This window comes from Halichoeres trimaculatus, unplaced genomic scaffold (genome assembly GCF_033239565.1).
Source record: "Halichoeres trimaculatus isolate MK-OKI-2021-1 unplaced genomic scaffold, fHalTri1.1 fHalTri1_scaffold_14, whole genome shotgun sequence".
NCBI classification, from domain to species: Eukaryota; Metazoa; Chordata; class Actinopteri; order Labriformes; family Labridae; genus Halichoeres; species Halichoeres trimaculatus.
Window position 1 is genome coordinate 12,572,383 of NW_027437192.1, and position 27,569 is coordinate 12,599,951.

A 27,569-nucleotide genomic window follows, 5' to 3' on the forward strand; every position below is an offset into this window, starting at 1 on the left:
ATGATTACATCAAGTTCCTGTTTCCATGGGTGTGTGTCCCAAAACTTGCTGTTTTATTTGTGCCCTCTTCCTACTTCTTTCAGATGGCTATAAATGCAGTTCACTCTGTGGCATAAGTGGAAGTGGGGGGTGGGCAGGTTTAGAAAGCGATCTTCTGTTTGGCACTAAACCTAAACAGGAAGTTTACAGGAAGTGGACTTTCAGAGATTTGTTTTCCTAGGAAAATGGTGCCTCCACCAGCTGTTAAAGTTGTAGTTGCATCAAAAACTCCTCTTTAACTCTCAGTAGAATATATCAAACCAGCTGAGGTATATCTCATCAGCCTGAACCTATAAGCCTACCAGGGAATTAAGCCTTTCAATGAAGAAGAAATACAAACAATTCAAGTCTAATAGGCCAGCCAGAAAAACTATCTAGAGAGTTGAACCAGTTAATAATCTGATATCATGGGGATATCCTCTCTATAAGAGAGGGATAGCCTTTCACACTTCCAACCAACTCAGCAACTTTTAAAGATACCGTCCTTGTAAATGTTTACCAGCAGAGCTAGCCCTGACGGTTAGTTTGTTCTAAAATTCATGAAGTCAACAAAGACTCCCTGTGTCAGAGGAAAACTGCTTCACACAACAGATAAGTGATGTTTACTGCTAAAATGTATCCTAGTGCATTCTGGGTAACCCCTAAGGCAGCAACTTCCCTTTTCAACCCACATCCAAAAACAGATGCAAAGACTAGCTGCACACTATGTGAGGACACGGGCACAAACACAAACATCAGCATGTAAACACTCACGCTGCATTGCTGTGTAGCTACAGGCTTGACGGGAATAAAGCTGGATCTCATCTCCAAAAAGGGAGAAAGTAAAAGGACTGAACTCAGGACACAGTGAACTCCAACAAAAAGAAGAAATCCACAAACAAGACAGCCAGTCCACAAGGTTTAAACCAGTGTAATCCAATCAAAGAGGGGTAGTCGCAATGGAAAGTCTGTCAGAAAATGGATCTTTTGAAAAGTTTTAAATCTTGATAGGCACCAAAGATGATAAAAAAAAAAAAACTCTCCCCTCTTCTTCCAAACAGAATTTGTTGCCTGAGCGAGCAGCCCTCTTAAAGAGGAGTCCTGAGTCTTGTTAGAGAGACGTACAATGAGGCTGAGTTAAGGTGGTGTGCTGCTGTGCGTGACTCGCAGAGTCTCTCCCACCACCCACTCTGACAAAACGGGGAGGAGGGGGAGTGAGAAAGGCTCAGGGAAAGTCCCAGTGACGTTTCCCTCTGCATCCTCCCATCATCCCTCTGGCGTGCTTCCTTACATCTCTTTCCATTTTCACCTCCTCCCTGCTGTCCTCATAACTGGTCCCTTTACTTTCCTCCCTCTGACAAGCTTTACTGCCTTTTTCCCTCCTCCTACACCTGCTTTGTCCTCCAGCTTTTTTATGTTACATGTTTGTATACCAGCTTTCTGTGGCAGATTGCAAACTTAAAACATTTGAAATGTTTTTATTTTTTAAGAAAAAAATATAAACGTTTAAATTGTTGGCAATTTTACTCTTAAGTCATTCTCTTAGAGAGAACATGCTGCTTTAAGGTTTGACGACGAAAAAATAATTTGGTAGTTGAAAAGAATTATTTTGAGATTAAGCCATATTTCAAGTTTAAGGTGTTTTACCTTTTTAATTTCTAATTTCTAAGCTTTGACCAAAAAAAGAGCTAAAGTCTACCTGTTTAATAAATGTGTCCATGTACATCAATCTCTTTCTGCAAATCAAACACTATTATCCATTCAGAAGTGGTTAAATGTTAGCATTAGCTGACTAGTAGCTAGCATTAACTCCTTGAGGCTAATTCCCTTCCATCCTTGTGCTACCTTTATAACTTCTCCCACATTGGAGACATCTTTTTTAGCTTGATAGTGGTTAAATGCTAACATTTGCTCTGTAGTAGCACATTTGCTAATGCAGGGCCCTCAAGTGTCACGCATTGAGCGTGTCAGTCACTCAATTGGGTCTTTTGTCACGCACTCCTGCCACACATTATATTTCTCACGCTGAAAAAAATGTCCACTGAGAGACTTAAGACTTGACTTAAGACTCGTGAACAATCATTATGATCTCTCTTTTCCTCGCGTATAATCATTAGGAAAACTATGAAACGTCTGATCAGCTATGACACATCATAGATATGACGCGCGTCTGGCGGTCCCGCACATTGGTACATCTGATGCCGCCACGATCCGCTCTGTGGACTATAGGCTCCATATCTTCCATGTAAAGTGTTGGGGTCGTCACTCTAGTCTGCACTCAAAACTTGAGAGCCCTGCTAATGGTAGCTAATGGAAAGGAATGTTAGGCCATATTGAAATTAACATCAACTGGAATTACTGATAGAAAAAATCATTACCTAATGCAATGGAACATTTGGTTGTATTGAAAGTTAAAACAGCAGATAAGCTAGAATTAGATAACAGCTAATGTTAGCTTCATAACTTCTTTCAGAATGATTTTGTTTTAGCTTGGAAGTGTTTAAATGCTAAAATTAGCTTCTCGGTAGCTAACATTACTTTAGAACATTCTTAACAACACTGCCACATCTTTGAAGCATTACAACAAGATATGACAGAAAATGTTAAATAATAGTTTAGTGGTTGGATATGCAAACTTGGAAGTTTCAGTGCCTTATTAGTTGTACTTTTTATAACAAACCACACAGTCCTGTTAGCTAGGAAGTAGTAAAGGGCTAGTTTGACTTGTCTGAGAGCTAATGAGTTATCTGGATAGACAACAGGGCCCATTGTGAGGAAGCTAAAATGCTAACATTGGCAGCTCAACTTTTTTTTTATAGATATAACTAAAAATAGTAATCAGTTTCTTCATGTTTTAATTTGAAAACCTGAAAAACATCATGATGTCATGATGTAAAGCAGCTGCTGTGTGATGAATCGCAGTCTGACTGATCAACGCACTTCATCCCCATTTTTATCTCTAACATGCGTCTAAATCTCCTATGTACAAGTCTCTTTCCATAATTCGTTTCAGCGTCACAAAATTCCTCCCAATTGCCTCCAAACTCATGTCTGATGCATTCATTCTCTCTTCTTCCACCCGCGCACTGTCATCTCTGTCATTGTTTCTTCCATTCACCGTCTTCATTCATGGCATCTGTTATTCTGTTTCATCACATTTTTCTCCGTAACTGCTTCCTCTTCTCTCTCCTTTCTCTTTTACATTTCTACCTCTCTTTCTATCTGACTCTGTCTCAGTAAGCTCAGGTGGAGCGAGTCTGCTCTGTGTTCGCACTTCAAAGACTCCTTTAACTTCACGGTTCAAACAGGCTAGTTAGTTTTTATTTGGTCAAAACATCACCTGAGAGGTGAGGGGATAGTGTAGTGTAGCTACAGTTCCCCGACAGAAGTGTCCTCTTTCGAACTGTGCCTTTGAAGTTTGAGCAAAGTGGATTTCTCCTTACACTCCTTTGGGGGCGGTGAATTAAAAAGTGGTTACTTGCAGTATTAGTCATTACAAGCAGAGGGAGAACATTTGTCGGCCAAATTTAATTTTCCAATCGTAACCTTTCTTGCACTTTGTCTTTAATTAGTTAGCTGCATTTCTTGCACAGATGGTACACGACCATGAATATGGAGTCTTGTGGGGCCAGTATACTCAGCTGGAAACAGAGAGTAGTACGGTAGATTTTATGGATAGATTTAATACATATATATAATATGGTGAATGTGAATACGCATCCTGAATATGTAGTTGAATTCTGGATTACGGTATTTGATACCCAAGATTGGATGACGACATATCAACTGAAGCAGAGGTAAAACACAGGACAAACAAAAGACATAAAATTTGACAAAAGCAGGATACTGTTTTATTATTATTTACAGAAAAATACCCCGACCAAAGAATGATAATGTTTAAGAATATGGCCTCCCAAATCTGTCCCACCTCTTTCAGAAACATGAAGCAAGTAGTGCTGAGACGTTGAGTCCTAGCACTTCATTTATAAATCATAATGAGCTGTTTCATCAGCACAGCCTCTAATGAGAGGATGTGAGACACAGCCGCTGCAGACACAGCAGTTACTTTACGCACCCACACTGAGACACACTTACACAAAGATTTAAAAACCAGAATATCACCATGTTAAAGAGGGGGTATGTTGTTTTTTCATATTTTAAACATGTGTTTAAATCAACAATGATTAGGTCATTGCATAAGCGTGATTTCCTAACTGGGCTATTCTTGAGAGGTCGGCCTCAAACACAAAGGTCTGCTCAAAGTTCTGCACTCGATAGGTCTCCAGAGCGCTGGCCAATCAGAGGGAAGGGGGGTTTGTGGAGCAAGAGCCTTAAAGAGACAGCGGCTAAAAAGGTGTGTTTCAGACAGAGACTGAATAAGGGTTTTCTAAAATATCAATGCTAGACAAATATAGTTTATTTTCCTTTCCTTTCCTTTCCTTTTTTTTTTTTTTTGAGTTGGATATCATGTCAGGCTACTACGGGTAGGGATGATGTAAAGGCACATAATTAAGCACAAATATCTGTGATGTTATGAAATCAAACCCCTAAAGCTTGAAACCGTTTTTACTGGAAAGGTCAGATCTATGACCTGGTGGAGAATAGTGCTTTTACTAGCATGAGGTCAAAAGAATACTAAAAAAATTAAGCTTTCAGGGCCAGAGTCAGACATCTTTATCCTCAGCTAAAGGTCTTAGCCTTACATGCCATACCAACGACAAAGCATCCAAAAATCTCTTTCAGTTCAATTCAGGGGCAACATGCAGGGCATCTTCGACTATTTTCTAATCTTTTTCAATCAGAGCAATTACTACTACCTCAAAGAGATCAAAATTTCTTTCAAACTTCCTGCCAGTGATTTTTCAAAAAGAGTAAAGGTTTTTCTTTAAAACTCCTGGGCTGGGTCTCCTCATACTATAGTGCAGTACAGGACACAGGAGAAAGTATTTTCCTACAGCCAGTATTTTCCAGAATCCCTTAAGTAAATCCCGAGTTCAATAAAGAGAGTGGATTAGAGAGCTGAGAGTGAGTCATGGGTTGATATTTTCCACACTGAGCTCAGACCTGAGCACACGCAGCTCTTTATTGATGTTATTCACCCTGGAATGGACAGGACCATTGTGCCAGTTAATAAGATTTAGGTAAAACTGAGGCACCATCACAGACACACTTTTTATTGCTTGGGCTGATTAATGTGGCTTTAAAACTCTTATTAACTCAGTTCATATGAAACATTAAAAAAATTACTTTGTTGTGGGTTGTGACCTAAATGTTAATCTACTAACACAGAGATGAATAGTTGCTGATGTTTTTGCCACTGTTCAAGTATTTAATTACTGAAGTGTTCATATATGAATGTTTACTGGAGGAAAAGCAACAGAGTGGAGGACTCTGCTGCCCTCTGCTGGAATAAATAAGGAACAATAACTCAAAGAAGGGAAAAGCTGAAACAGCAGGGAACAGGAGAGATAAAAACATCTTTAAATACTCACCACTTTTTTACTTCAACATGTTTTGGCTGATGTCTGCCTGGACTACTGTTAAGTGTTTTTTTCATAGGATGAAGTCTAAGCATGAGAAAAGCGAAAAGGAGAAATAAATATAGGCCTATTCCATAAATCTGACTGATTTCTGCAAGCACGTGCAAGTTTTCCACCATTTCCCCACCATCGTGCAGCAGCCATGTGGCTTCTTCTCGTGGGCTTTCGCACTAGAACTCAATATCAAACACCACTGTGGCGCTAAATAATTCAATAAGCTAACCTTTATTATTCTTGGGTGATGTATTTTCTTTCTAGCACTCACAAGATTAGAGAGAAAATATTCACCTGGCATACGTCCAAGAGAAGAAATTGAAGATGAGACCAAGAACTGACCTTGAATCGCGCTGGCTGCAAACATTATGTCCATATTTTAAGCTGAGTGACAAATACTGAAACTGGAGGTGAAGAAGAACATTTCATTACAGCCATTAATTATTCAAGAGTGTTCTCTGCTTTCTGTCATTAGCTGCATACTGAGACTTAATGTCAAATACTGTTTTAGACAGTTTGGGTCAGCAGTCTCTAGAGGCCAAAGCAACTCAATCTGCATCATGTTTTTATACCACAAGGTGGCACAATATCTGTCTCACTAGATCACCTGGAAAAAGACATGTTACCATATTGATACCCTGATCATCGTCTAGACCTCATCAGTAGTGTTTATATGACAATCAACTTCACAGAGAGGCCAAAATCTTCATGGCTTATAAAACAGAGCGTAATCCAATTAAAATCAAACTAAAAGATGAAAAACTGTGCTGCAACACTGGACTAATGCACTCAGGCAATCTGCAACACATCTTCTCCATCCCACTGTCTTTCTTCAAACGTCAGCCGGAGCATCTTTAAAAGCTCAAATCAAATCTGGTTCAAGCTGTAGGGCAGAGTCGAGAGAAACAGACGGAAGGAAAAGTGACAAATATTAAAGAGCAGTGTCACGGTGAGGAAGGAAAGTAAATCTAAATGTATCACAGAAACTTTAACTGCTCCAGGAAGCGACACCTACACAGGGGAATACACTTAACTGTTAGCAGACTGCAGATGGTGTGTCTCTGTGCAGTGTGAGCAGATTGACACTTTGATGGGTATTATTGTTGACTGTCAACACTTGAGTCTAGGTGTAACATGTTCCCCTCTGGATGTTACAAAAGCTTAGCATCAGTCCAAATAAGATTTTAGATTTTGAGCATTTACTCTAAACAGAAAGATATTTAGTCTATGCTAAGTTCACATGTGCACAGTAGGTATGATGATGTATATGGGCTGAGTTAAACCTGCACTGATTGTCTTTGTCATCACGGAACACGGATTGATGTTGCCGCATCCCATTAAGCTTAATTTGTTGCCCTGTTAGCTAACAGCAGCTAGTTTATTTATTTGCTGAATATTAGCAATGTTCTAATTTTATAGAGTTAGACTATATAATGATGTCACCAGTTAGTTTCTGAGGTGGGTAATGAAGCTGAACAATGGCAGTCACCATATTGGAAATGCTGTTTCTGCCTAATATTTCATGAGCCTTTGGCTGTCCAGAAAACATTGAGCCCACCTGTCAGTCAAAAATACCACGCCCCAGTTATAAAAATAAGTTTAACCTCTTAAGACCCAAGCTTTTGTCTGATGTGCAATTTTTAATTCACCTTGCTATTTGGGATAAGTAAGACCTAAAAAGTATTACCACCAAAGTTGGTCATTGTACAGGAAGTTTGATTATTTGTGTTATGAGTTCTGTATTAGTAGTTTGTTCGTTAGTCGTGTTATTCTACTTAAATACATTGGGGTTTTTTACTGAAATGGGTGTGATTTTGTGAAAAATTATGTGGGCAGTGTCCCTAAATGTGGATGAGAGGTCAAAGTTTAAAAAAATTAAGTATCATGGGTCTGAGAGGCAGAAATGTGATGTCCACATATGTGGCCGCTGGGTCTTGGGAAGTTAACATGGACACTAAAGTAGATGAAGTCTTTTCACACTTCTGCATTAGCTGTAAGACCCTTGCTGCTTGGTTTTCTAGGGCTTTTTTTTTTTTTTTTTACTAAAATCATAAGCCTGCAGTTTTTAGAAATTAAGTTGATGGGACCATAAAAAAAGACAAGCAGTGATGTTGTGTGTCTTCAAACTAAACAATGAGAGCTACCAAGCTTCACGAAACCAAGACACCTAGGGACGGGTACCGAATTTGGTACTTTTATAGGTATGAATTGAATTCTGTGAAAAGTACCAAGTTCTGATTCACATGAAATCAAAAGGTACCATGTTTAGTTACCTAAATGCATCCTTGTGACTATGAGGAAGTAAAAGAGTAGGCAATTTTCCATGCTGGACATGAACACAACATTTCACATTTATATATTAAAGAATAAATATGTTTAATTAAAAATGTTTAATACTTTGTTTTTAAAAAAGTGTTATTTTTAAGCACATAAACACAAAAAAGTACCAAAAATTGGTACCGTTGAGTATCGGTACCGATTGCCAGGTACTGTGCATTGGTACCGCATAATTTCAAATGTGAAAGGTATCCATCCCTAGAGACACCTGCTTCTAACAATGCATCACAAACATGATGCTTCTGAAGATAAAGTGAAGGTAGATACTCCTCAATACCTCGTGGCCCTAGTGTGTCATCATAGATAAAGACCACATTAACTCCAAATTTGCTCTAATATATGTACCTTATTTGATTTTAAGCCTGACTAACTCATTAGGGAGGCACAGTATCCAAATGGCACAGTGAACTGGGCTGACATACTGTTGGAGGCAGGAATATTAGATGGTTGGCTCAGGCCTCCTGAATTAAAACTGCCATAACACTGTCGAAAATGTCTTGAAAGGTGCCAAATCACCACCATAAGCCGCCCTCTCTTCACGGGCCCTAATTTTGCACAGTGAGGTGCACAGAACAGCCTGACAATTAACTTCAAATGGGTTGACACTACAACACAGTAATACCCATTTACACTCAGATGTCAATAGAAAATTGTCATTAACATGACAGATAAGAGCTGTGGGCACAGTGGAGTCCCTCATGGAGAGTGCTGATTCACTGCTCACATCAAGGGTAAAATGTCCCTTCCTGCTCTCTGTACCTTGTTTTGTGGTGAGATTTAATGTGACTGGCAGTGCGAGCTAACATTTGACACGAGGCTGCTCCCTTAATGTTTAACGACCGGGAGTCATGACAAGTAATGATCTGGGGCTAACATTCATCAAAAGGTTAACTATTGGAGGGTGTGGCATTGAGTGGTGCCCAGATGACACTTGCACCATTAATCTTCATCTTGTTATTCAAAGCTGAAGATTCATTTTCCTGTGCTGGCTGAATAATGGGATGACAGAACCAAGCAGCAAAGGGGTGTCTCAGAAAAGCGACCAATGTTTACATGAGGCTGAAACTTTTAGAAGTTTGAGTTTGTTGTATTGCTGGTTAAACTTATAGACAACTCTTAAACGCTACCTGATTCACTAGCAGCCAAAAAAGTAAACAAAAGCCTATATTTCAAGTCTCTACAACTCAAGTGATGACCATCAAGCTAAATGTGACAACAGTAGATGTAAGCATTGGACAGCTTCTTAACTAAATTTGCTCTTTCAATGTTTGGATAAGAGGTGTTTTGGTTCCTAGCATAAAGAAAAAAAGCTAGCTTGAATTAAGTGAAGGCTAACATGAGTTGTAAACACGCCTAGTAACCTTAAGATGATAGCGCTAAACAGCGACTTAGGTAAAACTGCCCTGTTATAGTCCTATTAATCAAGATCAGCTACCTTGAAATAAGAAAATGCTAAAATTAGCTGTATATTTCTTAAATAACTTTAAGATGATTAGCACCAAACCGCTTCTTAGCTAATATTGCTTAGCCTTGGTGCTACATATAAAGATAGGGAACGCTTTAGTTCTTAGCATTAAAGGGAGCTAGCTTGAAATTTGTAAATGCTTAAAAGTTTGTACACACTGTCCAGAGAACCTCATGAAGTTCACATCTTAACTTCTTATTCTAGAAAATTTTAGCAAAATATGTGAAAAACTATTAGCAATGAACAGACAACATTCAATTCTTTTGGTCAACCACTCATTTGCAGTTGTAACAAGGCTAACGACAGTAGCTAGCTAGGAACTGGTAAGATACTAACATTAGCTGTTACACTCTATTGGTTTTCAGAATTTGTTCATACTTATCTGTAAAAGTTTAAGGTTTAATAATAAAAATGGAAAAACATGCAGTTACATGACACTAACTTTGAAATTTGTTAAGAAAAAAGTTAGCTTTTATGCTAAATTTTTAAGGAGGATAACATCATTTCTGTTTTGAGGGTTTTAATGTGAACCAAAGTTGACACAAAAAGTCAAAACTCTCACTTCTGGATTGTTTTTTCTTGCTTATTGCTCCTCAGGAGCTCTTAAGTGCAACAAAAAAGATTAAAAAACATGATACATTTCTGAGTTAATTGAGATTAATCTGAGAAAAAGATTTGGAGCCACAAACAAGCGATGTGTCTTGATTATGTTTCACTTTTACTCTGTCTCAAATTGATTGTCGAGGTTGCATGTTGCTGATGTCTTTGCTGCGATCATCAATACCTGACCAAGATTATTGAAACATCTGCTTTTCACTTGGGACTGAAACCACAGCATCAGTGTGTCACCCTCTTAGCCTCTCACTTTCACACATCTCTCCTTCCTCCATCACACTGACACACCATTGCATCAGAGTAACCTGGACTCAATTACCACTCTCTGATATGTGGTGGTCCAGACAGTCAGACAGCCGGCCCCTCTCCAGAGTGGACAAGCAGGGCAAGAATTCATAAAGCCCTCTCCTGGGATGGGCTTGGTTCCAGCTCTGTGCTGTGTGACCCACTTATTTGACAGCGGCTCTGTTAAAACTTTCAGTAGCAACGAGTGCTTCCCTCTCTGAGCAACAAAGGCAAACATGAGAGGGCGAAGAAGAAACTGAGGTACATCAAAACTAGCACAGATTTATTCTTGGCGTCAGAAGATGTGAAAGAATGAAAACGTGTTTGATTTCATTCATAATTTTCTTATCATTTCTTATCTTGGAAGAAGCTTTTGACTTTTTTTTCACCTCACAACAGCAGAAAAATCTACTTAACACAGCTTGAAAAGATAAGGTTATTCAAAATACTTTGTCAGCTTATTTTCATAAAATGGAAAGAGTAAGCACTCTTTTCAGAAGAAACGTATTTGTCAACGTGTCTACAAAGGCTTCTGAAAGTTTAAAGTCGATTACACAAGGCTAAACTGCTGATCAGCTATTTAATTCAAGAAAAAACATCTTTCATGCACATGTTGGCTATTTTTTGTTTCATGTGGAAGTTCCTCTTAACTTGTGCCTGATGATTTCTAAATTCTTTTTACATGGAAATTTGAGAAGTGTTTGCTTGAACTCACACACAAAGACAACAATGTGGAAGTCAATGCTGCCAAGGTTAAATGTTCATGGTCTTAAGCAAGCAAGAAGTTACAGCCTGTTCAGAATGAAGTCATCATGCCAAAGGAAAAATCTAATACAGCACCATGAAATATCTCCATGTCCAACACACTTTCAACTCGCAATAACCTGCAATCTCTATCACAAGCGTCCCACAAACCATCAATATTTCAGTTGCAATATCTTCCACATTAATTCCACAGCCTGACAGTGATCTCAGTCCCACACCTGAGACACCAGCTCTCCAGACAAATAAGACAACGTGGGAAGAGAGAGCAGAGAGACAGCAGAGAGAGGTGATAATTGACAGCATGACACAATGTTTCTCACCTCAGCACCATGGGACAGACTCCTTTTCCTGAAGGCCGGGGAGGGCTCGGTTGATCGTAGAGGAGTCAGACCTCCGTTCTTCAGCAGCTCCCCTGAGGGTGACTTTGGTACAGTCCACACAGGAACACCATCTGAAAAATGACAAGGCAGTGTCAGAGCTTAGTACAGCTTTGAGTCAACAGCAGTTATGAAGAGAAGGAGATGCTCGAGGTTTACTATTATTTGCTTTTCATGTTTGTGTATTTATTGCTTTATTCCAACAGAAGGAAGTTTGACTGACATCTGGAGAGTGTGTGCATGTCTTTATGCTTGTGTGTTCTCTCCTAAGGTCAGGCATGCTGAAATGATTGGAAAGATGATTCATTTTGCCTCAAGGGTCACAAACAATATATATTCTGTGAAAGTTTTATAGCTGTACATCTTATTGAATGTGTCTCACTCTGTTAACTGAGCATTGAACTCATTTATTTCTATCAAAGAAGCTGTAGGCGTTAGAAAATCTATCCAAAGTCTTTCATCCTCTTCTGTCTTCCCTTTCAGGGACGAACTGTCAGATGATGATTCAACATGTTGGACCTATTTTAGGTCATCTCTTGCAGCAAAATCCCTCTAAATGTCTTACAATCTGCTGTAGCGGGATATATAATTTAATAACCATCTCTGGCTTGTTTTATATTTTGACCTTGGGATGCTTTGTCATGACTGTTGAATACAAAATACAAGTTTTTAACTTAAGAAGCAGAGAATAAGAGTCCAGGTCACACAAGCAGCTTATTGAGTTGACAAATCTTGGTTGTACGCTAATGGTAGCATGCTAAAATGCATGCTAACATGCTCATAATGATATCATTATTAGCATGCTATCCCAAGCAGATACGATCTACTTGCAGGTTTTTGTTCACAGAACAAGTTACTGGATCACTTCAGCAAGACTGCTTCATCCTCACGGTACATGGACGTTAGCCAACATTTTTAGAGTCTTTGGGGGAAGGGCATTTTTGCCTTAACTTTATAGTAGAATTTTAAGAGAGGGAAGAAATGGGGGAAAGTGTGAAGGATGACATGCACCAAATAGTGTCAGGACCTGAAACTAAGTCTACAACCCCTGCAACGGGGGACATAGCCTCTGTGCATAAACACCTGCTGTACAAACTGAGCTTTTCATGTGAACAAATCCTAACAGCTCACTGAGTCCCAAACATGCCAACATCAAAGTTGCACTAGAAGAAAAAGCCAAAATACCGCTAAATTTATTGAAATGTATCCTCTGGGGACCTTGAATGTCTATTTTTTACCAAAGTGGGCGGGTCAAATCAAGCGGTAGTTGCCATATCTTTGGGGGAACATAAAACATAACTTGTGTTTGTCACACTATTAGAAGAGTCAAGTGGTTAACAGGGTTTCACTTTCCAATATGCCAATTACATGTTGAATTAGTTGATTCTTTGACATGTTTTCTGACTTATTAACCAAGGAATGGACCCACATCAGCATCCTTATAGATTAAAATGCTGGGTTGATAAAAGAAACAGTACATTTAAAAGCAAAGGTTGAATTATTAAATATGAGAGAAGACAAGAGACCGTCTACCTTCAGTGGAGTTGTATCTCTTCAAACATGTCTCTCTCAAAATTAATTTCATAATATTTGTATTTTGGAAACATTTGCTAAATTCTTCTGCAATTAATATTTGAAAATGTATTGTATAAATAGTATCATGACTTGGGCCAAAAACAGCAAGACTGATTACAGACCTAATGACTCAGACATTAAATTCCATAAGTAATATTAACACTGTGTTTCAATAAATTAAAATCTTCTTGCAGTGTGTTGTACTGATGATATTTTTGTCTCTTGTTTGTACACCTCCATCAGAAAGCTTCTCTGATATCTATCACAGTAGTAGATCTCATTTCATAGTACAGTTAGTGGTTCATGGACGCCCCTAACCTCCATCCCAAAGGCTCAAATTAGGTTAAATGTCTAATGCACCAAGAGGCTGTTCTTTGATATCCATTAGTGAGAAACAAGCTGGACTGACTCAGGTTGACATGCTAGTGAGCCCGAAGCAAGGCTGTCTCGGCAAAATCTGCTTATCTAGCCCTCGGGCCAGGCTCCAGCTCTGGTCAACTGACAGTTTCATTGACTGGATCCTGAACAGTGTAAGTGCAGTACTGGACTCCCAGAAAAATGAGCAGAGCTAGGGCACCCAGAAGGCAAGTGGATGTGAGTGAGTTTTAAATGCGGTGAAAATTGAATTTTTTGAAAAGGTTATTCTGAAGATGTTTTGAGGGTAATGGACTCCCGAAAGTTCATTTCAATGCAGAGTTTAAGGGGAAATATTTCTGGAAACAGTCCATGCGTTTGTGCTTGTTAAAAGGATTTCCCTTGAGTAGTTGGTTTGCAACAAAGGACAGGTTCATCTAGGGATGTCACAATGAAGCACCAGAAGTAGAAATACTCAGTGAGCAGGGGGTGTTTGGACCATTGGATAGAGGCATGCAGGTGGAGTAAAGAGGCTGCCGCAGATCAAACAGTGAAGGGACAAACATTCATGCAGTAGCTGTTTCCAATGGTTTTACCTTCCATTTCTGGGCTGTGACATTTCAAATGCATTCACAATCAACTCTTACCCTTTTCTCACTTGTACTCTTCTTTTTCAGTTTAACAGTGTTCTATTAGTCTTTAAGTTAAGCTGAAAGGAAAGTAGTTAGCAAAGTTAATTTCCTTTATGGATTTTTGTTTCCTTAAAGGAAAAGGTTCAGCGCCACGATTTGGGATACAAGCTTTTTATGGCAGAGGAGAGGAAAAGAGGGATCCGAATCCAGCTAAAGCAAGTGCCAGAGATCCTCCAAGACATCAGCTGATAATATGCTGTCTGGTTTGGATTGGCAGGTTTTGGGCATCCTTCAAATGTTAGGTCTTAGTAATTAAAGCTGGCTAAAACAAACTGCTCTGGTTGAACAGGAGCCTGGAGGGACTACCGTGCCAGCCAAACTCAGTCCAACCTCATGCTTGGCTCTTTACCAAAGAGTTGTATTAAACATGCAGTGGCAAAAAGTTTTCCTGTGTTGGTGTGAAACCATTCAACCAACCATTCAACCAGACAACCACTCCCTTTATCAGCTACATCAAATCCGGATGCTGCCCATGCCAATATGCCATACCACCCATCACTCGGGAAAACCGAGGATCCTAACTCCTAAAACTCCTCACTGATGTGTGGGGGGTACATGCCGAAAGCGGGGAGCAGATGGACCCCCACAGGACTTATCAGCCAAGCAGCGGAAGGAAATAGGTTTGTACTTGCGGCCCGGTGGTCCCACTCCACACCACCCCCTGTCTGACGAACAGGTACAGGGCAAGGTGACTGTTGGCGCAAAGAGAAGACCAACAAACTGTGAGGAGCGGTACATTTTTTGAACCCCAAACGCAGATCCTAGATCCTAGATCCAGATCTTTCTGAAGTCAGTATTGGAAGCCACCCCACCAAAAACATGGCATCATTAGGCCTTAAAGGATGATAAATGTCACTTTAGATTTGTAAGAACTGTAATAGATTCCAACGGTGCAAAACACTAAATCGAAACCATCCATTTCTACACCAGTGCAGCCTCGTGAGAGTCTAGCAAGGTTTGGCAAGGTAGACAATTGTTCTGCTCCCTAGCCATGTCTCTAAGCTTTTCTTTGGGGGACCCCAAGCGTTTAGATGAATGGTCTTATCTTCAACATCCCTCTGGTTTGCCTCAGGTTATGCTCCCAGTAGGATGTGCTTAAAATACTTCCTTAAAGAGGCGCCTTGAAGGTATCTGAATGTCAAAACCATCTCAAGTGATTTCTTCCAACAAGAAAGGGTAGAAATGGTATATTTAGTTCTTTTAGGGATGTTTAAACTCCTTAAACTATTTATAAAAGGGCCAGAAAGCAACTGGGAGTTTGAGGTAAAGCACAGACATTAGTGGGTCAAAGTACACGAGGCAGAGATGGTGCCAAACTTGGATCAGAAGAACTGTCACATCCATACAGACACCACATTAGCATTTTGCTTTGCTTTCCTCTATCGAACCAAGCTTGTGTCTCTAATTTACAGAGTGATTCACTTGTTGAAGACGTGTCAAACTAGCTTTGTGGTAAGTGTTAAACTTAAAATTCAAGAGGACTGCAGAAATTGGGGGGCTGACCTACAGGTGTTGGAGAATGAGCGTCTTTCGTGACTTCTTGATTGCCTTTGGGATTAGTTATAACTACCGTTAATCCAAAAGGTGTACATCTGCCATCCAACCTAGCTCTGTTTTAAAGCCTGAACTCTTTGGTACTCGCTAAATTTTTAGGTAGAGTTCAACCATCAATCTGCTCCAATCTTCTCTTGAGAAACATTGACAGTGTTTGATTGATTGATTGACGCAATTTTGTTTGTCCTTCTAATTTTTTCTTGTGCTTTATTTGAGCTGCCTATAAACTCTACTACCTGTTCCTGGATTCGCACCCTAGGTGTTATGTCGATAGAACCACCCACAGGCTACAAATGGTTGAAATTTAACAGCTTTATTGGATCCATAGAGACCTGGCACAAAGAGTGTTAAACATGGCAGAGGTCTGACATTTTAGGCACCAGTGTGGAATCCTTTGGCAAAGACTTAATCCCTTGAGGAGAATTAGAAGTGCATAGTGTTAGTCCTTATATTTAGGTTTACCCATTCTCACAGAAACCCTGATTTTTTCTTACATGCATATTTGGGACGTAATCTAAAATACTTTCAAGTATTCTGTAAAGAAGACTGACAAGTTCATGGTCATACACACTTCACATTCATGCTTGTACTTGGCACTACCATTTTGAGGAACTTGGCATTTCAATGTTACTAAAGACATTGAAGAGACACAACAATGAATGAAAGACAATACAGAACAACACAAACAGCTACAAACTGTGACAAAAAACACAAACCGAATGAAATTAAACCAACAGTTAACACTCAAATGCAACATTCAACAGCATTTACTACAAACATTGAAATTCAAGGTACCAATCAGGCAGGGACAAGAGCCACAGTCAAGCTGCCCCAGCTGAACTTTGCCACTGGTGCCAGGCTCTGGAAGAGGGGACTGGAAAGACAAGAAGGATAAGGGAGATGGAGGGGTCGGGGGCTCCAGTAGCAGCACTGGAACAGGGCCTGGGGCGAACTCACCGGAGGGGGCTCCGTGGGATGAGAGGTTGCGATCGGAGCTCTGAGAGTGATGTGGCGCCTGGCTGTGGCTCTGGGTCTGTTGGAGGATGTTCAGGCACTCTCCCAGGCAGCTGAGTGTGGCGGCTGAAGTGGCTTTGAGTAACAACAGGTCCTGGTCCAGACAGGAGAGGGGACCTCTCGTGGGTAAAGAGTCTATGGACTGAACCAGGTTCTTCTGCTGGCCTTCGGCTTGGGACATCACCTGGGAGACATAAGTGATGTACAGCGTTACAGACACAGTTAACTGCAGAAATATAAAACAGACAGTCACTCACTAATATCACCACAAAGCTGCTGATGCTGAGAGACAGATAATTAGCATCACCTATGGGTAGCAAAATTAATTTATTACACGTAACAGGTAACTGTAAAGGCATTTCTTAAATATACCCAAAACCATCATTATAAGCTGTGATGCAACATTTGAAATATAAAAAAAAGTTTAAGGAGTTGAATTTATATCTAAAAATATACTTTAATTTATAATCAACATCAGCAGAAGTAACCCTCCAAAACAAATTTCCCCTTCCCTTTAAGGTTGTTTTCTTACAATTAAAGCTCCTGTGAATAATTTCCAATAGGTTTTGAAATAGTCCAAAATCAACATTTATGTCCCTGTAATGATCTACAAAAGCAAACCCGACCATGAGTGACAAGAAAGACTGATTCTACTTTGAGTTTTAAATGCCTGTGACTGCAGCCACTGGGTAGGTACAACACCAAAAGTCCCCCACAGGAGCTTTAAAACCTTAATGTTTTACGTCTCCTTTTTTATTGTCAAGAATAAGAATTTCATTTTTTTCTCTTTGAGGCTGGGTGTAATTTTGTGGTTCCTTTATCCCCAATGCCTGCCTGGATTTGCACTATACACTGTTTCTGTCAGTTAATCATTTTATCCAATACACCCCCTCAGCAGAGGTTTCAGACATTAGTAACAACAGTTTGGATATTGATGGCCTCATTCATTGTGTCATAAAGAGACAGCATTTTTCATTTAGCCTGATAGTGTGAATACTGGTGTGCATACAAACAGCAAAGAATGAGGAATTTAGAAAACATGAGTTTTACACTTTGTTTCACAGTATCTCACACAACCATATTGTTTCATTTGCGTGTAGGAAGTGATACAACTTAATACTTATTCTGGTGGTGTCACCTCACTCTAACTACAGGCAATGACTTATCCGGAGCCACCTGTCCCTGACAGCTGAGCCAAAAACAGAAGCTGTTGAAACTCAACAAACTAAAAAGAAAGTTTTCTCTCAGCTTGTGCAGACACAGAACATTTCCTAGTGAGACTTATTTCAGTATGACTCACCACAGTCGTCACCACAAGTGTAGCACAAAAAGAAGGAGACAAAGTCAGCTCTCACTAGCAGGTAATAAACTTCTCCTAAGGCTAATGAATCTGGCTTGTTTATCAGCCTAGAAATGTTGTATTCATTAATATTGTATAGCATGCTCGTCCTCTGCACATCTGTCTCCCTGCATCACCAGGAGATCTATTTTTGAGTCACTGTGAGCTGGTGTGGTGTGGTTTTCAGAGGCAGGGGCACTAATATTAACGAAGTCTCCTATTTTTTAAACACCTACCTCGTCCAACCAGTAACTCAGGTGAGGTGTTTTTTTCAGGAAGATGGAACTCATCTTTTTGTCCCTGGTGCTTGTTATAAATAGATTCCTGGTGCTCAGCATGCTGATAGTGTATCATTTTACAGCGACCTTTAACAATCAGAGCAAGCTGACCCTTTTTTTACAGCAAAATGTTCATTTGTCTTTGCCCTAAATCTGGCATCTTATTAGAGCTGTATGGTGTTTTTTTCACTGTTGGAAAGATACAATATTCTACATTTTAGTCAATATGAGAGGCGTAGATGTTTGCGCATGTGTGTCTGTAAACAAATATTTTACCAGTTTAAATGTCTACATCACATGTGTCAAATGTGGCCCGCCACACCATTTCATGTGGTCTGCAAGAGCTTGAAAGGTCTGATTGTCTTATAATAGATAAGTCAAAATGGTGAATTGACTGTGAACTAAATTTCCCATAGTATCTACTGATTATGTTACCCACAAAGTGACAGAATCCAGCCACTAGACTGCAGTGTTTTCACATCAGTGGTACCATTGACTGTAAAAAAAAATGGACGTCCGCTTGCTCGGCTCGAAGTGAGGTCTCCATAAAAACTGCTCCCCCTGGTGGCTGGCTGCAGTAAAGGTTAAAAAATACGGCTCTCCAGCCATTCCAGATGGGCTGTGGTCAAACTTAAAAAAATGATTACACCTCGTACAAATGTTTCTCACGTCCGATTGTTGTGTTGATTTGAAGATATCATTTGGCTGTCTTGTATTCAAGTCCTCTTTTTTCCTGAAAAGTTTCATTTTCATTAGTTATACAAGGTTAAAAACGAGGTTTTACATCACATTTAACAATGATTGACAGCTGCCGTTCTCGTGTATTTTTTGGGGGGGATTGTAAAATATGTCGGGAGGTAGAGTCAAGAAGTGATTGGACTCTCAAAAGAAAAAAACTGAAATTCTCCCAGAATCCCTCATCGTCTCTACTGCGCAGACTCTGGCTGCAAACTGCTACAATGGCTGCGCCTGAAACAGGGGTATTTTGGCTTCAAAACCGTACAATGATAAATGGCAGAGCCACGCTGTCCACTCTATATACAGTCTATGAGTGGAACTGAAAAATAAAACAATGATCCCAAAATGTCCAGGAAGAGAAGAGTTGAAGTAGATGGAAGGCTGTTTCAAGAAAGATGGGAGGGCCACTATACGTTTGTGCTTCAAGGAGAAAAACCGGTATGTCTTTGGCGGTGGGGGTATGTCAAAGTGATTCAAAATGCAAACTGCAATCGCAGCAGGATGTGTTCCAGGTTCAAGAAAGCCACAACTAAGAACAACGCAGTAGTCAAAGCTGCCCTTATTGTGGCTGAAGAAATTGCCCTCGCTGCAAAGTTTTTTGCACTTTTGAAGCAGTAGTTGAATTTATTTTACATGACATTTAGTTACATTTAGCTGCTGTCTTACTGGCCCTTTAAGGGCAACCATCATGCTGATGTGGCCCCCTAGTGAACATGAGTTTGACACCCCTGGTCTTCATGTTCACTTGTATGTTGGATCAAACACTTGAAGTCAACCTTCTGTGTGGTCCAACACGAGATATAGCACATTGTTTCACGACAATGCACTTGATTTTTTTTCCTTTTTTGTGTATATGTGATGTTATTGTTTTTCATGTTTTCCTGTGCTTTCAAAATGTATTTTAATTGCTATTCACTCTTGTCCATTGTTATGAACTCTGCCTTGACCAAAGTGACTGCCTCTACTGCTGAGCCACAGCCACCCCTCAAAGCGACACATTACAGAGGTGTGAAAATTACACCTTTAAAATTATTTGCTTTGAGTTTTCCTCCAGAGGAGTTCATCTAAAGTGTTTTAGTACAGCCTGTTTGGACAACAGCATGAGCTTTTGACACCAAACTGATACACCCTCTCTAAATTCATTTTATTCATTTATTTAGTCAAAGAAGAGCAGCATTATTAATGTCACTGACTCTGAAGTACTCCTCATGCAATGTGGAAGTGTAGGCAGAAAATTTGGAGAAAGCATGCCTGCATCTGCTGTGTACCAGTGGTATCAGACATCAGGGCTGCCTCAGGGTCTCTATTCACTGGAGGGGCCTTAAGCAGGTGGCTCTAAAATTTTCTGAGCAATTGTGTTGCTATGCAACCTTAAGCAAGTCTAAAAAACCCATAGGATGCTCAAAAATAACACGGCTCACTAAGTTTTATGGTGCTCACTGAAATGTGTCTAAATTTTAGGATCAAAGCAACACGAGGGGGATTTCAGTGCTGAATGCAGAGATGACTTTTACTATTGTGCAAACAGAGACACAGAGACACATCCAGGATATACAAATAAAGATGAGAAACTATGGAGAGAAGTAAGCAATTTATAGACAGAAGGTTAAAAGAGTACACCAAGAATATAATATGTGAGACTGTGAAAGAAAAAAGGAGCCATCCATCAGAACAAGGACTGAATGAAGAGACAGGATACACACACCACATTTCAGATAGTTTATAGCCCTCTTAATTCCAAACTATCAATATTTTCATACATATTTTTTGGTAAAGGTTTCTAATAATTCTGTTATCTGCATGTGATACATGTGCAGTTATCTTTTTTAATATCAGTTGATTTGCTCTCATCCACACGGACATAAAAGAGAAATAAAACTATTAGAGACCTTTGCAAGAGCCAAGTCAGAGGGCTTAAGGTAATTGCAGCACCACACACACATACACACACACACACACACACACACACACACACACACACACACACACACACACACACACACACACACACACACACACACACACAGAGCTCTCCGGAGCCAACAGGACCAGTGGTGCTTCCAGAAATAGCCTAACCCCAGTGATCCAGCTCTGCATCAGCAGCAGCGTGAGTGCCCAGTGGTGCTGCTGCTGCTACTGCTGCTCTCAGATTCAAGGCGTTTGATGAGTCTACATCAGCCGTGACAAGCTGGCTGGGGAGAGACAGTAATTCGGTTTGACTCCCACCGTCACACAGTCAGAGGAGAGACAGATGCACGCATGGATGGACAGACAGATGAGAGATGACTGTAAGACAATGGCCGGAACATTCACACCAAGACTGCCAGGATAAATGGGTCTTTCAGTGCTACCTTATGATGTGATATCTTAAGCTTTTTTGTAAAAAAGTCCTCTGAAATATACAGTGGTGGCCAAAATTATTCGAACATGTGGCATATTTAAGAGGTTTCAGCTTTTTTTGTTTAATTAGCTATTAATACACCTATAAAGCAAATGAAATATTCATAGTCACCCCTATGCGTTATATACTATAAAACAGAGCCATCATAGGGAGATTTAGGTCGTTTTTCTAGTATAAAAGAACACTAAAAATGATGGACTGACCCTCTAGAGTCCAGACCTCAACCCCAACCAGCAAATTTGGGTGAGTTGTAAAATAAAGTGGACAGATGTACTGGACATTCAAAGGAAAGCATTTGGCTTGGGCTGCAGAAGGTATGGGATAATATCAGTAAGGGCTGAGACAAGATGCTATTCTTGCCATTTGATCTATTACGATTGTTGGGGTGCCAATTTGATTTAATTTGAGAATCTTCAATGTTGACGATTTTTGCGATTTTTAGTTGCTTTTTTAACATCAGACCATGGGAAAAAGTTAAATATGTTGATATAGTCTACAGACTATATGAGGAGCCATATTTTCCCATAAAATGCACATCACATGAGTCAGAGAGAAACATTTCACCATCTGCTAGAGAAAAGTGGTAACTTTTTTTCAATCCAGTTTATAAACAAAGACTAAAGTGAAGGATTTGAATATTTGACAAAGAATCCCGTTTTTGATACAGTGTTGAAGTTGACGCAGTTGTCGACAGTTCACTAGAGATGTGCTGCTGTAACTGCTGCTAAAGTTGGACAAACCTAATACCAAAGTCAAAGCAGATAAAAAAAAGTAGGACTCACTTCATTTGATATTTATTGTACTCAGAGCAACCATCTGAGTGTTTCAGGAACATATGAAACAAAACATTTTTAGATCTGTCAGGTGTTGTGTTATTTATGTTATATTATGTTGTTATTTTTGCCACCACTGTATGTGAATGATATTTGATAATTAAAGTAAATACCCATCACAAAAAATGCGCACAAAGCCATAAGCTGAGTGTAAACAACAGTAATCATTAGTAGTAACCTGTCTGTGAACTGCTCGGAACAGTATGTTCTACAAATCGCACAAGATCTTCACCAGGTTCATTAGACTTGCTGAAATGATGAATACATCACACAAGGATCTCCTTTGACACATTGGATGAGTGGGCCTCAAACACCAAGGTCTGCCCATAGCTCAGACAGGCCTCCAGGGGGCCGGCCAATCAGAGGGAAGCCGGTTTGTGAAGCGCCTTAAAGAGAAAGCAGCTGAAACTAAGTTTTTCAACCACCGACTGCTCGAAGGTTAGCCTAATGGGGCAACAGATCTCACTGCTGGGCCATACGGACACTTCTACGCCTTCATGTTTTTAACGTTTTTAAATACAAGAAAGTGAAATATTTCAGCCAGAATCCTTTAAAATTTACATGTACCCCTGCTAGGGATGGGTACCTTTCACATTTGAAACAATATGGTACCAATGCCCGGTACGCAACAGTACCAATTTTCGGTACTGTTTTGTGTTTATATGGTAAAAATTATCAATTTGTTTAATAATAAAATCTTATTTTTTAACATTTAATATATCTTTTCTTCAATATACAACCTTGCAATGCTGTGTTTGTGTCCAGTATGGAAAATTTCCTACTCTACCACTTCCTCACAGTCACAAGGATACGATTAGGTACCTAAACATGGTACCTTTTGATTTTACATGAATCAATACCTGGTACTTTTGACAGAATTTGGTCGGTACCTATAAAAGTGCCGAATTTGGTACCCATCTCTAACCCCTGTTGATAACACAACATCAATCCACATAGCATCTAGCTCCATCCACTGTTATGTTATAACCACAACACTGTAGCTTCTGCAGTGTGCGTTTGATGTCACATCCTGCCTCCTTACCATCATTGCTTCCCCTAAGCCTGATGGGGCAGACTCTAAGCTGTAAGGGACACAGCTGAAGAAGCAACTCTGGAAAATTTTGTTGGCTGAGATCCAAAAAGAACCTGCAGTATTCCTGGGAAGCATGCATAAAAAAGCTTTGGACACTGAAGAAGGTTGTCTTGATATTGACTGTGCAGACTTCCTGTGTTAGTTACCACATTAGTACACAATCCTGGATTGGTCGAACCATAACTGTGGCTTCTGCTGCTTCTGTTCCTCCACTGTTTCTCTGAGCCTCCTGCCTGGTGAGAGGACGGTTCAGTGAGTTCAACAGAGCAGAGCTGAGGAGGAGAACTGCTGAGGTGCAAACACTGCTTTCCTTTAATGGTATTTTGAAAGGGAAGCTGTCTGCATCTGTTGCTGTGTAGGTATCAAAGTGAATTTTATGATATTATCAGGGACAGGGAGCAGAAAAAGGTAGAATACAACATCTCTGGTGATGCTACTTGACCATAAATCCTCTGATAATCTGCACGCAGCAGCTTCAGGTCTCTACTGCACACAGTGGAGAATAAATAACAATGCTGGCACACTCTTTTACTGTCGACTCCAGCGTCCCTTCGGCCCTGTGCCAAACCAGTCAGGCAAAGTTATGAGCCTGTGATAAATACAGGAAGAGAACAAATGACATGAGGAGGGAGAGACAGAGGAAGAAACTGATGGTGGATACGATTCAGGTCACACAAAGCTGCAATTCTTTAGAAGCAAAGGATTGTGAAGCTAAAGATAAAATGAATCACACACCACAAAGGGACATTTTTCCCTGCCCATGGAGGAAACACAAGCACCAAAGGAGTGTTTGTTTTGCTTAATGATCACGCCATCTGCTCTGTATTTACTCAAACTGTCCCGGGTTCACTCGAGGAGACACACTCTGCCCCTCAGAGGTGAGGAATGACTCTTTACTCTCACTGATCGCGAGCTGTTCTCTTTCTGTCACAGAGTGAGTCACTGAGGCGGGATATTCTTAGCGAAACACAGCGTGGTGCAGCTGAATGGGGAATTTAATGACTCCAAGCCAGCCAGGTCTTCAATGAGCAAGAAGGCATGAAAGAAAGATTTTTTCGGCATGAAATATTGATGCTCCTCGAACGGCGCCATAAGAATGACAAGCGGATGAACGCCGGTGTAAATGCTGAGGTTTGAATACACAGTTGAGCAAAGTGGTTCTGCACTTTATTTCCTACAGCTCCAGTTTTAGGAGAGGAGACATGGCCATGAAAAGGTGCTCCAAACAGGCTGTGAGGGTTCAGTGACATGACAGGTTGTTATGTAAGCACTGTTTTGTTTTTTTGGCCCTGTAATCTATGAAAACGCTCCATTTGGCAGACACCATAGAAAAATTCTGTGTCCCAGTTTAAGATAGACAAAGTTAGAGGTATTTTTTATTCAGGGGCGAGGATCAGAGAACTACAGGTGAAAGGCTGTGATATTAGCTATGTTATCTTCAAATTCAAATGCAGTGTCCACATGAGCAATAAATAGGAGGCATGTTGAAATGAATCATTAAATCTGAAATAACAGAAAGAAAAAGTTACGGAGATCCAAATTCATAATAACGCATGTCCCTACCTCCTCCAAATGCACAAAAGAGAGGACAAGATAAGAGGTCAATAATTGACAAAATAAACCATTTAATGTGTCTATAGAAGTAAATTGTGTTTTTCAGTGGAGGAAGGCAGGGTCTGGCAGAGCTTGTCAATCAAAATCATGTCCATAAACTACTGTGGTTGAGCGCGGTGCGCTCTTTGGATGAGAGATCAGCATGGATATAAGGAGAAGATGTGAGATGACTCATAGCATATGTATATATATATTAGTGCTGGGCAAACTAACGCGTTATTTTCGCGTTAACCCGTCAATCTATTAACGCTGTTGAATATTTTATCGCACATTAGTGCATGTTGCTCACATGCTTTTATTTTGTAAATGTCTGTTGCTCACCGCGGCGGAACCGGAAGTGAAATTGGCAAAGAAACACGATGAGTAACCAAAACAAGCATGAAGAAAAGGGGCAACGCCACGGAACTTAAAGGCGCTAGCCGCTTAGTGTATCAGTCCACGCGCACGGCGTGCCAGATACAAACAAACGCAGGTAGTCTGCCAGGACGAAGAGACGCGATGAGAACTAGAGCCTTATTTAGCGGTGTTTTTGTGTGAAAGTAACGCGCTGAAAATTCTCTAAATAAAGCGTGAATGCAGACCGATATCAGAGTTTTTCAGTGGGAGTCCGTTTATTTGTGTTTTTGATCAAGTAAAATATGGCCCCGTCTGAGTGCAGAGGAAACCGGCAGAGGAGCAGGGAGAGGGTGTTTGGTGCGAGTGCCCTGGGCTTCTGCTGCACAAAAACACTGCTGTAGGGGTAATTTCTGCCCTAAACCTTGTGATAGGACCCAACTTGTTCCATCCCGGAGTATCACTATAATGGCCTGACAGTGGCAATAAGCTTTAATTTTGTTTTTACATTTTGTAAATTTGATTTGTACTAAATATGTTATTTAACTATAACTGTATGACAAGCACTGATTTAGTGTTTGCATGACAGATGTTATGGCACTTTAGTTCATATGGCAGAACATTCCAATAAAAGTGCACTATACACTGGTTTTGAATTCATTATTAGATTTTGAATTTACAATGCAATTAGTTATGATTAATCAGGGAAATCATACGATTAATTACAATTAAAAGTTTTGATCATTGCCCAGCCCTAATATATATATATATATATATATATATATATATATATATATATATATATATATATATATATATGTTTCTAAAGCAACCAAGACCAGATAAATTTGAGGGGTAAAGATGGTAGGGGTGGGGAAAAAAAATTGAAAATCGATATATCAGGATTTTTGTTTGGCAATTTTACATGGTCTGGTGTTAGAAAAAGCAAACTGAAAAATGCAATAATTGTAAATATTGGAGAATCGCAATTTAAATCGAATCGGCACCCCTAAGATCGTAAGAGAATCGAATAGAGCGATCAGCATATTGTCCCAGCCCTAAAGATAGATACACCAGAGAGTGACTTTTGCATTCAACACAAGTGTCACTGCCAGTACGGCTCCTCCTGCTTGTAGGAAAGAGTCGATGAATTGATCATGTTCGTTAGTGAGTATAAATCTGCATCATCACCACAATGCTCTGCACACAGCTCCATGTTATCTCTTTTGAATGAATTAAAAAAGACAGAGGCATCACAACATATTGACATTTATACAGGGGTATGTGGGGAAGCAACAATGTTTTCAACAGTAGCAGACACACCTTCATCTCTGTCAGCTTCTATTCCTCTTCTCTGTGGCTACATTGTGTTTGGGCAGAAGTGTTTTATATTTAGAAAGCCTCTTGTCTCTTCTTGTCAATGTTTTATTCTCCCTCCAAACTGTTAAGTCATCTTATCTACATAATTCAGTGGCCAGATGCACAGCTGCTTGGCAACGATCCTGAGAAGCTATTTTCATCTCTTAACAAAAGGCTAAGAGCAAATATCGCAGCAGGTAATTGCTCCACAGTTTTAGGAGTCAGGCAAAGAGCCACATCTTCATCATGCCTTTATCATTTTCACTTCACACAAACCAAACTTCAGGCCTTATCTATTCCAATTAATCAACGAAAACTAACCGCAGACAGGCTCCTCTTGAACGGATAAGCAGGGAAGAGGATGCCTGTGCTGAGTGAATGGAGATGTTGAAGATGAGGACTGAGTAGTAACCAGAAGTGACAGGTCTGGTGACTGAGCCCCAGAGAATTAATGAGGATTTGAGCTTTGGAATAAATCAAAAACTGATGGGGATTTTCAAGCCAGGGGTTTGCAATTAGCAGAGGATGTGCTTGTAGGTCTGTAAATTGAATCTCTTGTGGAAAAAGTGGAAAAACTATTAAAAAATGCACACATTTAAGGATTTACAGGACATCATGCAAGAGACTATGTTCCATTTGGATGACCACACCTTTACTATTAACGCACTGATGAACACTTTAATATCTCATACGTCAAAGTATGCACACTCGCTCAACATACACTCCATCAGCTCTTCCCTCTGTCACCAGCCATGTTAAGCTGTATTGATGGCAACAATAAAAATGCCAACAAAGCTGAACTAACAGGGAAGACTGTGCAGACTGCAGTCAGTTTCAAGGCTGCCAGGAAGCCAGAAATATCTGCTGAACTCACTGCAGCAGTGTCCCACCTGAGACCAGAGAGCAAGCACTGAAGCTCTGGAAGCACAAAGGCCACGACAAACACAGAGCAGCTTTCTTTGTTTCAAATAATCAGATAAAACAAACGTTCTTGAA

The 27,569-nt window shown here is 40.0% G+C and overlaps 1 protein-coding gene across 1 annotated transcript in view; it reads right to left on the bottom strand.

The window, feature by feature from the left end:
• osbpl10a (oxysterol binding protein-like 10a) overlaps positions 1-27,569 on the bottom strand; it is a 77,134-nt gene that overhangs the window by 11,618 nt on the left and 37,947 nt on the right. Inside the window, exons 6-7 of the mRNA XM_074686925.1 lie at positions 16,529-16,769; positions 11,340-11,470 (exon numbers count right to left, since the gene is read on the bottom strand). Coding sequence (XP_074543026.1) covers positions 11,340-11,470; positions 16,529-16,769 — 372 coding nt within the window. The remainder of the gene's footprint in view (positions 1-11,339; positions 11,471-16,528; positions 16,770-27,569) is intronic.